Below are 12,920 nucleotides of genomic sequence, written 5' to 3'. Positions count from 1 at the left end.
TATGAGTAATACTTAACATGGAAATTTTAAAAAGAGAATAAAAACTGATAAAATGTTAGTAAATACTAGTCCCTAGTCAGGGAGGCTTAGTGGTCAGAGAAGCAGAACCGATTTAGCGTGAACAAGCCCTGGTATGACCATGCTCAATAGCAAAAGTCCAAAGTGCTTCTCCTTGAACACACCTAGGTGCCCAGCTCAATGTTTAAGGTGAAACCAAGGGGTGCCTGCAGCCAATTCAAAAGGCTCCAGTAAGGAACCTGGAATGGCAGCTAACGTACACACGTGGATATAAATGAGGTTTTAGAATTTTGTAAGTACTTACACGGTGGGTATATATTCTCCAGGAAATGCATTGGTTGTGTAACTGATGAGTAGGCATGTTTTACCTACAGCACTGTAAAAAGAAAAAGTCCACATGTAAGAACCATTCATCTTCAGTAAGAAATACTCCTTTTAGGGAAGAAAATCGATTACATCCAATCGTCTAAGGAACAATGTAGAGTGTCAGTAGTCACTACCATGCACGGAAACTCCTAACAGGCTGTGGCCTTCAGGTAGCTGGTAATGGAATCATACCTGATATAAACATCCATTTTGATAATCCTGAGTTTTATTTTACATAAGTTTGAAAAAGCTTGAAATGTATGATTTTGCAACGTATCACTACTTTTGTGTATTTGAGAAAATACAAACAGCAATCCTCACGATACTTATGGTTATTGCAGAACGTCCCCTCACACCCACTCAACGACCACCCCAACACTTCGCTAACTGAGGTACAGATAAATCACAATCCAGTACTGAAGGAGGAACTGGCACACCGAACCTTCCCCCACAGATCTAGTCCTGGACAGCCTGGAACAACTGGGGGCACGACAAGGTTCTCTTCCAGGTTTCTTTCAGAACTCTGGCAACAAGCTCCTTCCTTCTCCTCCCTCCTCCTCACATCTTATCTGCTGTCAAACATTACATGAACAACATAATTAAACTTTTGTTACAGTTACAATTAAAGGGTCAGAATGCTTGAAATTGGACCTTTTTTTTTTTTTTTAATTAACTGCAAAATGGGCTCCTTGCTGCCTTCTCACTTCAAGTGCAGTCTTTTAACAGCTTTAGAGAGTTCAGAGGTGATGGCAAATAATGCCTGAAAGAATCCAAACTGTCTCACAGTCCTCTCAGTTACTCTTCTCAGACAAACTGCATCTCTAAAACCACGTGCTCAAAGCAAGCCAGCAGAAACTTTGACACCTTACTGTCCTTACAGATGAATCTTGCCATCAGCATTAGGTTCAATGCATATGCCTCCTAAACTTGCCACAAGCTCAAGTAACTCAGCAAGATTTTAGTTCAGAACTGCAGTTAATATTAAAAAACAACAACAAATATTCCCAGGAGCCAAATGCTACTACTAAAAATATCTTTTTATCCTTTAGCTTTTGCAGAAGAAAAAAAACAGCTCACAGAAATGAGCTTTAGTCATGGGCTTACTAGCTCTGCTGCTGCAAGCATCTGAGGCATTCACATCTGAATTTCACATTTGAACCGTGGCATTTCTTCTCTTGGTCTGGAAGAGTATGGATTGCCACTTCATTTACCCACGACCATCTTCAAAGTATTACTTAAATTCATTTAGCACTCAGCATTACCCAACCAGCCTTACCCAGTGACGCGTGATGTAAGGCAGGCTCAGTGAATTTGAGGTGCATAACCACAAGTTCCCAAGCATGCTGCAGCCCACAAGTGACACGACAGCAGCACCTGATGACACCACCACCTGCACTCAAGCAATGAAAGAAGAGTTGCTTCAGTGTGCAAAACATCAGGATTTTGTCCCGCACACCCGTTTTTTTAGGTGTAATGTTTCTGAGCTGCCCCCTAGCACAACATCCCACCTACAGCCCTCTGTGCCCCCCCCCCCCCCCCCCAGTGGCCGCCTGTCTGTGCTGCTTTCCCTGCCTGCCCCCAGGGAAGGCGACGCCAGCCCCTTCCACAGCCCGACCTGCTGTCAGCACACATCCTCTCGTACCAAGCTGTAAGAGTTAAGTGCCACAATTTCTCTCTACTCTCGGTAAATACAATCTCTGAACGTCTTCCCAAAGCAACAAGCTTGAGATCTGCTGGTTGGCAGAAGCAGGACAGGGATTTACCTCACAGAAACTGTGGTGGAGAAGTTTGGGAGCAGCGCGACCCAGCGTCAGAAGGAGAGAGGAGATCCCACCTTATCTCTTGCCCCAGCGAGCATTACTAACAGGCCAGCACCAGGAGCCTCAGCAAGCTGCTCCCTCCCCCACAGGGACACCGTGTGGGTTTCACTCCCTGGGCTGTCTCAGCAGCCACAGCATATCGCAGGACTGTGCTCCTAGTGCCATAAAGCAGGCTCACGGAGGACAAACGTGAAAACCCTCAGAGCACCAAGGAGCAAAGGGCAGATCCTTAGGGAAACCTCTGAGGCCACGTGTTCTCATGCCTCTGGAACCTGTTTGGTCTGATGCTTCATTTACCAGCAGGCTCCTTACAGATAATGCAAGCTTCTAACAAATTGATGTGAAACTTTACATTTCCAGCAGCAGAGCAAGAACTTTTCTCTGTGCTCAGGCTTCTTTGTTCACCTTGCTCAGAAACTGGTGAGTCTGCTCTGGCTAATCAAAACAGTGCAAGGAGGAGGTGGTGAAAGGTTTCATTCCAAGCTTAGAAGTGTCTGCAGTGTGTATCTGCAGCACCGATCAGTCATTTGAACAAGAAAAAACACGTTCAACAACCCTGTTTCAGGCTTGCTCCATCCTCGGTTTCCTGCTTTCCTTGCCTTTTGGCTCACTGCCCCATGAATCAGATCATTATAGTCACCAGTCTTAAAAATGAACACCAACACCTATCTTTATAAATAGAGAACAGCCTCTGAGTACTTTCAGCTGTCCTTTAAAGTGTCTGGTTCTGCACTAAGGAACTCCAAATCCAATTGCTCGGCAAAGTATAAACCCCTGTACATAAAGATTAAGGCCCTAAAATATCACCAAGCCAGTATTAGTTGTAACAAAATTTCTAGCAACTACTTAATCATAGCTCTGTCCTCCCACCAGTACATCAAATGCAACTGGTAACATTTGGCTGTAATTAAAAGCACGGCCTACAGAAATCCGGCATTTTAACCACTTAACAGTAAGCAAAAGGCTTACAAAGACGGCAGTGAATCCCTCGCTGCTTCCTGGCACCATCCAGGAATCAATCTTTACAAAAGCACACATGTACTCATTCCTGCAAACAGAACAAGCCATCTCTCTTCCCAGGCCTCATTCACACTGACCAGTTCTGCAAAGTTTCCCCAAAGCACGGGGGCTGCCTGGAGCCATGTTAGGTGACATTAGGTGACACCAGAAATGCCACCCGAGGACCTGCACCAGCATTTCTTCTGCTCTGAAGGCACCAGGGCTGCACAGATGGTGCACAGTCTCCCTCTTGCCTGCAACTAAAAACCAGTTGTGAGAGTTTCGTTGCCACTTGCAGCCATGGCAGTGGAGGCCAGCTGCAGTACTTGCTGGTTTCAGTCCGGAAACGCTGACATCTGCAAACAGGTGGCAGCCCGCAGAACTCCTGGAGTGCCTCCCTCCTTTCTTTCTCTCTCTGCCAGGATGCACAGCCCAGGTCTCCACTCAAACTTCACTGTCAGGTGCGAAGCGCAGCATTTCTGCTGTAGGCTGAGTTACCCACTGTTCTTCCAGATAAGCTGTTTTGCTTGCTGAGACACTCTCTCCCCAGTACGCTGCTCAGAACTTACATCTATTTATGCATTAACTTTAGAATGGCAACAATGGAAATCTCCAAACTTCAACTCACTGTGCTCTCTGTGGACTGGAGAGATGCAAGGTGTTCAGTACCCTCCCCAAGCACCACGCTGCACTTGAGCAGAAGCCAGTTATTCCCCACTCCTCTCGACAGCATGGCTCTAGCAGGCAGGGCCTCAAGGTGAGCCCAATTTCAAACAGGGGCTCTCCATTCACCTCTCCCGCTCTTACAATATTTCTGCAGTAGGTACATACAGCAGAGCGTGAAGTCTGACCATTTCTCTGGCACCCAGTAATCATTTCTCCAAAATGCAGAACTTCCCCTAGCTTTACATGAGATCACTTGAGATTTCATACCACTTAACAGATGCTTTTTTAGAGTGAAAACAAAAGCTGCTAAAAATAACCTATACCAGTGCTTTCTCTCAAGTGTCAATCAGCAGCAATTCCTGTAGTTGTTATTCAAGTGGAGTGCTCTTCATCTGTCCTGCACATTCCTACTTATCTGCATCTACAAGAAGTGCAAGCAACAGTTGCCATTTATTTTTCCTGACACAATCCCCACAGTGAAGAGGAGAGCAAGGGCAAAATGAGATAGCACAACTCGCATTCCTTCCAGCATTTTGCCAGTCACATTAGATCTCTAAACAGATTATCAGACAGAGCCCGAAGAACAAACACAGTCTGTATATCAGAAACAGCCTGCTCATTTACAGATTAAGAAAAAGAAGTCACAGGTACTTCTACAGCTTTATTTTGTTCCTAGCAGACCTTTGCAAAAGGTACATAAAACAGTACTGAAGTTTTATATCACATAAGCAAATCTTTAACTTGCATTGTTTTACAGAAACACTAAAGCTCTAGCCTTATCTAAGCCAAACATTACACATTTTCAATAATACCTGTACTGCTTGAGCTTTTGAAGCAGCAAAGAAACACAAGTAAGTAAATACCTAAAAACCTCAGTGGAGGACAATAAAAAGCTACCAAAAATGAGCAACGGTATCTAAATGCAATCTTGAGAGACATTCTGCTAACTAGGGAGGAAGAAAAACCAATCAAGCTACTGTATTTTGTTCACATATATGGGAATAACTTAATTGCACCACTTTCATTTCCAATACAAGCAGCAGTAAATGTATTTAGAAAAGGAGTAATTTATAAAGCCAGAGACAAAAAAGAGCTGCTTTGTTGAACGAACTATTGAATAACGTACAGTTTGCCTATACAGAGTTCTCAAATCCAGGAGGAAGTAGATGGAACTTTTTCCCCACCCAAACATGATGCATCACCTTTATTTACAGCACCGTCATAGACAACAGTTCAGCTGAATTGAAAAAAAAAAAAAAACACACACAATAAAAACCAAATTAGTTGTTTTTAAAATCAATACAACCAAAAGGCCAGTCCAGAGTCATTCTATCCAGCATCACTGAATTACACTGCTCTGAGAAGTCTCCATTTGTCAAGATGGTTGTCAAGCAAGAAGAACATGGAAGAACACATGTCCTTACTGCTCAGAATCTTGTACAGCAGGAGAAGAAGAAACAAATCTGTTATACTAGGTAATTTTATCTTTCTAGCACACTTAGATGCCTTTTAGGAATTCCAAGTATATTTACAAAAATTAAAACACACACAAATAGCTTGAAGACTAATCCACCACATGAAATTACACAGAGTGGCCAGCCCATTTAACTACACTTACACTCCTCTGTCATCTACAGAAGTTTGCTGTGATACCAATTATGCTCAGCCTACACTGGGATTTTTGTTTCTACCAAGGGAAAAAAAAAAAAGCCACCACAACTCTCAAACTGCATAAGACGAGTCTTGTTTTCCAGCTGGCCCGTGATGTTCCCCTGAGCTCTGACGACCAGTAAGAGAGAGAATGCCTCTGAGCTGATGGCGATAGCATCACAGAGAATACTCGGTGGTAAACACACCAACTCTTTCCCCACCACAATTCTGGCATTCGTTATATTGAAATCTGAAACTTGGGAGTTAAATTGGTTCTAAAAAGCCTCCTCAAGTTGTTCCTGACTAGTCTGTAACACCGTGCTCAGGACGCTATAGGCACAACAGTCAGCACAGACCTGCGTGCCGTCTGTTGGCTGTTTCCCTTGCTTCAGCAGCCTCCCTGGGCTAGGAACCCTAACCCTGTGCTGGGAGCCCTACCAGCCGACTCGGGCCGCCAGAGGCACGGTCCCAGCCCCGAGCATCCCAGGCGTGCTGAGATCGCCCGGTCTCACTGCGAGCCCCGGCTGCGGGACCGCTCCGAGCCGCAGGCACCCAGACACCGGCGGGGCGTCCCGGTGCGCGCTGCGCCTCCCAAGGCTCCCCCCAGCGAGCCCCAAGTGCCAGCGGCAGCACCGGGCCCCCGGCACCCCCCGGCCCCCGCTCCGGGGCTCCCGCCGCGCTCCGGGGCCCGGGGAGGAGACGGGAGGGGACGGAGCCCCGGCACTGCCGGCGCCGCAGCCACCATTTGCTGTCGGCAGCCGCCGCCTCGCCCCGCTCCCCTCCCCCGCCGCCAGCAGGAAGCCGCGGCCCACGCCCGCCGCCGCCCCTCGGGGCCCCCTCAGGGCCCGGCCCCCTCAGGGCCCCTCCGATCACCTCAGGGCCCCCCTCAGCGCCCCGCCGCCCCCCTCAGCGCCTCCCTCCCGCCCCCCCAACGGCCCCTCCGATCACCTCAGGGCCCCGCCGCCCCCCTCGCGGCTCCCCTCAGGGCCCGGCCTCCCCCCGCCGCTTCCCTCGGGGCTCGCTCCGGCCGCCGGGGCTGCCGAGGGCCGTGCCGGGACTCACCCGTCGCCCACCACCACACACTTGATGGCCTGCATCGGGGCTGCGCCGCCGCGGCGGGGCCTTGCTGCCGAGCGGGGAGAGGCGGGCGGCGGTCTGGGCAGCGGGTCGCGGCCGCCTCCGCCCTGCGGCTGGCAGCGGGGACGAGGCAGCGGCCACCACCCGAGGCGGGGAGCGGAGCGGAGCGCAGCGCAGAGGAGGGGTGCGGAGGGCGGGCCGCGGGCGAGCAGGAAGCGGCCGCGCCGCTCACATCCGCCCGGGCCACGCTCGGCACCCCGCCCTCACGGCCAGCCGCTTCAGCGCCGCCGCTTCGGCGCCACTCGGCTATCTCCGGAGGCGCTCGGGTTTCAACCGGCGCCCTTCGGGTTTTTCCGGCAGCGCCTCGAGGACTTCGGGCGCGTTCGGCAGCGCTCGGCCCCGCTCGGCTCGGGGAGGGAGCGGCCGCAATGGCCGCGCTGCCGGCCCAGTCAGCGCCGCCCGCCTCGGGTGTCCCCAGCGCGGTCCCTCGGCGTTTGGCTCTTTTCTCGGCCGGAGCCTCGCCGAAGGGCGTTGTCCCGCCGTGGCCAGGGCGCAGCTCGCCCGTCGGGAGGCTGCGCCGCGGCCCCGCCGGCCTCCCGTCAGGGCAGGAGCCTGGCTGCTGTGGGGGGCGCGAGGAGCCGGGTGTGGCCACCATTTTGTGAGCCCCTCGGGCCCCGCGGCTGGGGACGGGCCGCGAGCAACCCCTCGGCAACCGGCGGGGTGCGGACACCGCTGTGTGAGCCCGTGCCTCGCTCCTGAGGCCGTCCACCACGGCCCTCCCAGCCATCTGCGGCTGGTGCACGAGTTAGCGCTCGGCATCTCTGGAAATGTGTCAGTGTGAAGCGACATCTGCTTTGCAGTCGCCGCGTGGATGTAACTCGGGGCACTGGAACACCCACCGGGCTCCCTGCGTGCCGCTGTGGGTAGACATCAGCTTCCCCGGACAGCCACACAGCACAGGCCGGCCCCTCTTGCTCAGCGTGCCAGCACAGCGCAGGGCCAGAGCAATTCCTTTCATCGACAGACCCTCGCACTGCCCTCCCTCCTCCTGACACGCTGTGACATTAATTAATTCTGCTGGCAAGTTTCAGACAGATCAGTGCACAGTCAGCTTCATGAGACGGGACAGCCCGAGCCACTCATAGTAGGACTGCCAGGCTACAAAGAGCCTTGGGTTCCTTTTTTTCCCTGAGCAAACCAGTTATTTTTAGTAACTATTGAAGTGAAAGTCAAGCAGAGCAGGTCCAACAATCCCAGGAGCCTTTTCATTTCTACAGTTAGTTCTTGCCATTATTCTACTTGGCAGAGAAGCTTCTGGTTGGACTGATGCACACAACCACTGTTCTCTCCACACTGCCATCCGTCCAGGCCTCAAAGAAAGTATGGGGAAAAGCACATGCTTCTTGTGCCAAGTGGATGAGTTCACTGAAATTGATAGAGTGTACCACCAAGGATGGTTTTCAAGTGGTTTAATCTATTAATTTCAGAACATTTCTAAATGATTTTGATACCATACAACAAAACCTCATCAATGGACAGAGCATCCCATGATATTTAATCTCTTCCATTTTTCTTTCTCAAGCAAAGATAATTCTCAGATATTTCACGTTAGTGAAGAAAACATAACAACTGCTGTAAACTAAAAGGCTATTTTTGCAACACTTGTATGTCCGTGTTCCCTCATACAGACGGAAGCGAAAATGACTTGTCATTTAAGCTAAATATCCTGAAAGCCAAGAGTCTGCTCCTGCCAATGACCTGGCAACCATTCCCTACCCAGCAGCTGGGAGCTGCGGAAGAGAGGTGTGGGCAGTAGCACAGTGCTCCTGCTGTTCTTGGCTGCTACAACAGCTTTTGAGGCCTTTGAGATACTGCACAGAAATAGAGCAGACGTAAAGGTTGTCTAATTTATGTTAGGGTCCTGGGGAGATCCAGAATGTGGACAGATTCAAGTGCTGTGTAAAACTGCTTCTGATTTTCCCACCACCTACCAATTCCTTCCCTGGTTCTTTTTTGCTCAGTGTAACCCAGATGGATGATTGGAATTTTTTACATGAAAAGGAACTACAGCGACATTTACAATCTCATTACAAAATAGCACAGAAAGATAGGCATGAAGGCTGTAATGGAGAAAACATTCACATTAGCAACAATTGCTTTTATGATCCTGCCGTGAGACAAGCAATCTTTTTATGTATGTTCTTTTCAGTGCTCCTCCATCTGATTCTTTTGGGATCAATTGTTTTAAGCATTGTCAAAAACTACTTAAGTCAAAGCACAGGGTATGCTTCAAGCACGCTTTAAATTTACAGTTGTAATTGGATATATAAATGCTAATATTATAAAATATGTAGATAAATATTTACTATTAGTCATTGAAAACAATATTACAGTTTGGATAGATAATGACAGTAATAGAGTCCTACAGTGTTTTTCCCACATGTTTGTATATCTTTAGTCCTTCCAATATCCTAAAAAAAGAGCCTTTTGGAATTGTTCAAAATTTTCAGTTGCATTCCTAACTGATATCTCTTTTAAGGTAAATATTCTTTACATGCTCTGGAAGACAAATTCTTGTGTGTATGCTCCTTGATATGATGACACGATACATTAATTATTCTATTATTAAACTTCAACATATTTAATATATGCTTCAATTTGTTCTTACATCATTTTTGCTTCACTCTAATTAAGTGTATTTGTTTTCAAAAAGAAAAAAAGTCCCTTACATAGTGCTATTAATGTTTAACACTTTGCATATATGTTTTTCCCCTGAGAATCAGAGAAGTGGACACAGGGAATACACCAAAACGATCTGACAACATAAATAAACGTAGAACCAAAGAACAGGATGAAAGACAGGACAAGGGAGCGAGAAGTTCATAACAAACAGCTTAACAGAAAAAAAATACTAGCTTGGTAGATATGATTGCTTTGCTGAGTTGTATATAGAATATTTACAGATGTAGTACACAGAGGAGCATGTAAAAAGAAAAGAATGAATGGCAGTAGCTATAACCAATTATAAATTTTTCCATAATTCTGATAAAGTTATGAATCATGAAGTCGAGGCTTAGATCAGTCCTAATATTGTTCCATAACCTATCACCTTGTCTTCTGTCATCCATTACAATTGTTGAAAGTATTTCTTAGACATCAAGAGGAAATCCTTATTTAAAATTGTTTCGGGTACTGCCTGAATATGTGTATTGTGTATGTGCTGGCACTGAAGAAGAATTATTATCCTTTGTGGATGGGGAGTGGCAGGGTAATCACACTGATGCAATACTGGAAAGTGTTAGTCACCATGACACAAAACATCAGCATTACAGAGACAACAATAATTTGCACTTTTATAGCATCTTTCATCCCAAACTATTACTGTCTTCTTTAACGTGTTAGTTCGCCAATAAAACCATAAACAAATGCACAGAGAAGTAAAGAAGTACCAGTATACACACGGTACATACGAGAAAACACGTCAGTGAAAAAAACAGGACACCTAAGAGTGATTCATGGATGTGTACTACTGCTCCTAGATGACACTTCCTGCAGACACCAGTTCTGTTCAATTGCCTCCAGGAAATAACATGCTACAATATCTAAGTCAAAGTAAAAGACTGTTTATGGGTAGCGTCAAAACTGTTTTTGGGGCAAAAAGCTGTAATCGGAGCTCACAGCCACTTGAAATTAGGGGTTGGACTGAAGGAGTCAATTTTACATGAAGTGAATCACATGCTACTAAAGGGTGGAGTAAGGCTTTCAGCATATGCTGCACTCTTGTCTCTTTACATATTTGTATTAGAATCAGAAGAAAAACAAAGGAAGAAAACAAAACAAAACAAAACATACCACCACCACCAAAAACACCCAAAACAACTTGAGAGATTTATCTTACTGGAGAAAAATAGGGTTTCTCAGTGCTTTTTCATCTTACAATAAAAGCTAAAAGAATTGTCTCAAAAATTTTGTTCTTAAAGATTTTATCCTCATTTGAGTTGCTGGTAAAACTCAAGTGATTAATGATATAGTATTAGGGATATATAGTAACTGGTAGAAAGAAATCTTTATGCACAGGACTAGGGAACCAACATTTCCTCCTGGATTCTAGTTCCATCTGTGACATTACCTGCCTTTGTGGCCTTCCTGTCACTCACTGAGCCCCTTTGCCTTCCCACTTTTAAATCAAGATAGAAGGATGTATTCAAGCTGTTTGGAGAAGAGGAAATCTTCACAGAAGTTGGGGAGATATAGTAACATAAAATTCATATTAAAAATAATATAATCCACAAATAATCATCCACAAGTTTTAGCTATTCCAAGCAGACATTTTTGGCATGATTAGTTTCCTGAGCTTTGAAAAAAAACACAGTACTAGCATGTGATATGTACACTGTTCAAATATAGTACTCAGTCTGCTCTAGAGGAACCAAAGCCAGCAGTAAAAAAGGAACCACAGCTTTTAAATGTCAGCATTTGCTGCATCAGAGAGAAGAGATTAAAGGAGTATGCAAATAAAATGTTCATATATAAATCTCTAAATTAATAAGGAAAAGTTGTAAAATAAATGCATTGTATTTGTGTGATATTAGCATATTAGCATAGATGATTTAGCTGGTATACATACACGACACAAACAAGTCCTGTATTTTCTTTAGATAGCTTCTGACAAATACCTCTTCTGTGCAGAATTTCAGTTATAAAAACCACATAAGGCTTTGCATTCACTTCTGCCTCCCCTCAGGTTTAGCAAGCAGTAACAGACAGCGCTCACTACAGCAAGAGCTGCTGAAGACAGCGGGACTACACAGTAATACCTGTATATGGCTGTAAGCTTTTTGGAATAGAGACATTATTATATATTTATTAACAAGACATTAGAACTCTCTTATTTATTTATTTATCACTGTAAATACCTCAGCAGAAATAAGGGAATAAGTCTTTTTGCCAACTGAAAGGCATCAAATTATGCCATTAGGTGAGACATTGCCGAAGTACACAGATGTGTAAACTAGAGATTCCCCTCATCTTCTACCTATGTTGGTATCAAGCATTTCACAGAAATGAGCTTTCAGATATTGAGGAAATGGGTAAAGGTTTAGCCATGACAGAAGTCCATTCAGCCCCACTAGTTATATTGCCTTCCACCTGCCAATTATTCTTCACATGAATAAAGACTGAAGGCTACGAGCTTTGACTTGGCTACCTGAACTCCTTTGAAAGATCAAGAGTTACTTTTGCTCCAGGCTTGCAGGCGTGCTTATGAGCTTCAGTAAAGCTAGGACCTACAAGGACAAGTCTTCTGTGGTCAATTTGCCCGAGGACAGGCAAAAGGTAAGAAGCCTACTTCTCAGCTGAATTAAAAACTTTTCTGGAAAACTTTTGTTTGTTTGTTTGTTTGTTGATTTTTGTTTTTTCCCAATGCATGTACATTTGTAAGCTGCTAAACTGCTTCTTCCCGTGAAGAGGAAGACTTCCCCAAATAAGTTGATTTATTCCGCAGTTCCTAAATATAACAATTACAAAATTGTCCTGTTTGCAGAACAATCTATGTGAACGGTGGCATAGGTTAATCACCTTCCTTCTGTTTTCACCCAATAGCAAGAGATGCAATTGGGTGCCTGGTGTTTCTGCATACTTCTGGCAGCTAGCTAATTTGATATCCTGTTAGATTTTGCATTTTTTTAACTGACAAAAAACGCCTGTTCAAATGTAGTCTCGTGTCTTTTGAGCATTGTGTATGTTAGAGGACCAATGCTTCTCAGTACAAGCTCACTGCAGCGCTGTATGGTAACACAATAGCTTCTGCAAGAGTTATTCATATTGTCAGGAGCTTCAATTGCATCTAACTATGACTCAACAACAATGTGCTGTTAGAATCCGCAGCGTGTTGTACACCTAATTTTCTGAAAGATTTTGTAGAGAGGGGGCTCAAAATTAGACATCACAAACCAAAAGAGTAAACTGAACGCTTTTGTCAGCAGGGACAATAAACCCTCTGAGGGCCGCCTGGGATTGCAGAGTGCCAAGGCTGGTTGCTGCTGGGGAAGGAAAGCACGGCATCAGCAGACGGGCTACCAGAGCTGTTGACAAGTTTCCTTGCAGCCCTAAAAACCCACTCACAAGAAGAGGTTTGTTAGGAACCATCTGGCTCTTTTTTTCTTTTCTCTCTTTTTTCTTTTATTTTCTTTATTTATTTTTAAGTGAACTTTCAGTCCAAAAGAGCACAGAAGATTACAGGAACTGAAGAGAACAAAATGTTTTATTGTTTAAAAAATCTGACTTTTCTCTTTTTCAAGTTTTTGTTATGATCTCGGTCTTTTG

At 45.6% G+C, this 12,920-nt stretch overlaps 1 protein-coding gene across 2 annotated transcripts in view; it reads right to left on the bottom strand.

Annotated features, from left to right (window-relative positions):
• Window positions 1-12,920, bottom strand: part of RAC1 (Rac family small GTPase 1) — a 46,096-nt gene that overhangs the window by 7,910 nt on the left and 25,266 nt on the right. The window contains exons 1-2 of one of the 2 annotated variants that reach the window (XM_032197540.1): window positions 6,582-6,811; window positions 323-394 (exon numbers count right to left, since the gene is read on the bottom strand). In XM_032197540.1, the coding sequence (XP_032053431.1) occupies window positions 323-394; window positions 6,582-6,616 (107 nt within the window). In that variant the 5' untranslated portion in view covers window positions 6,617-6,811. Of the gene's footprint in view, window positions 1-322; window positions 395-6,581; window positions 6,812-12,920 lie in introns of those variants that run through there. The other variant, XM_032197539.1, reaches the window with a different exon arrangement.

This window comes from Aythya fuligula, chromosome 15, assembly GCF_009819795.1.
Source record: "Aythya fuligula isolate bAytFul2 chromosome 15, bAytFul2.pri, whole genome shotgun sequence".
Taxonomy (NCBI): domain Eukaryota; kingdom Metazoa; phylum Chordata; class Aves; order Anseriformes; family Anatidae; genus Aythya; species Aythya fuligula.
The sequence above is the reverse complement of the archived record's forward strand: the minus strand, read 5'-3'. Positions and strand labels throughout refer to the sequence as shown.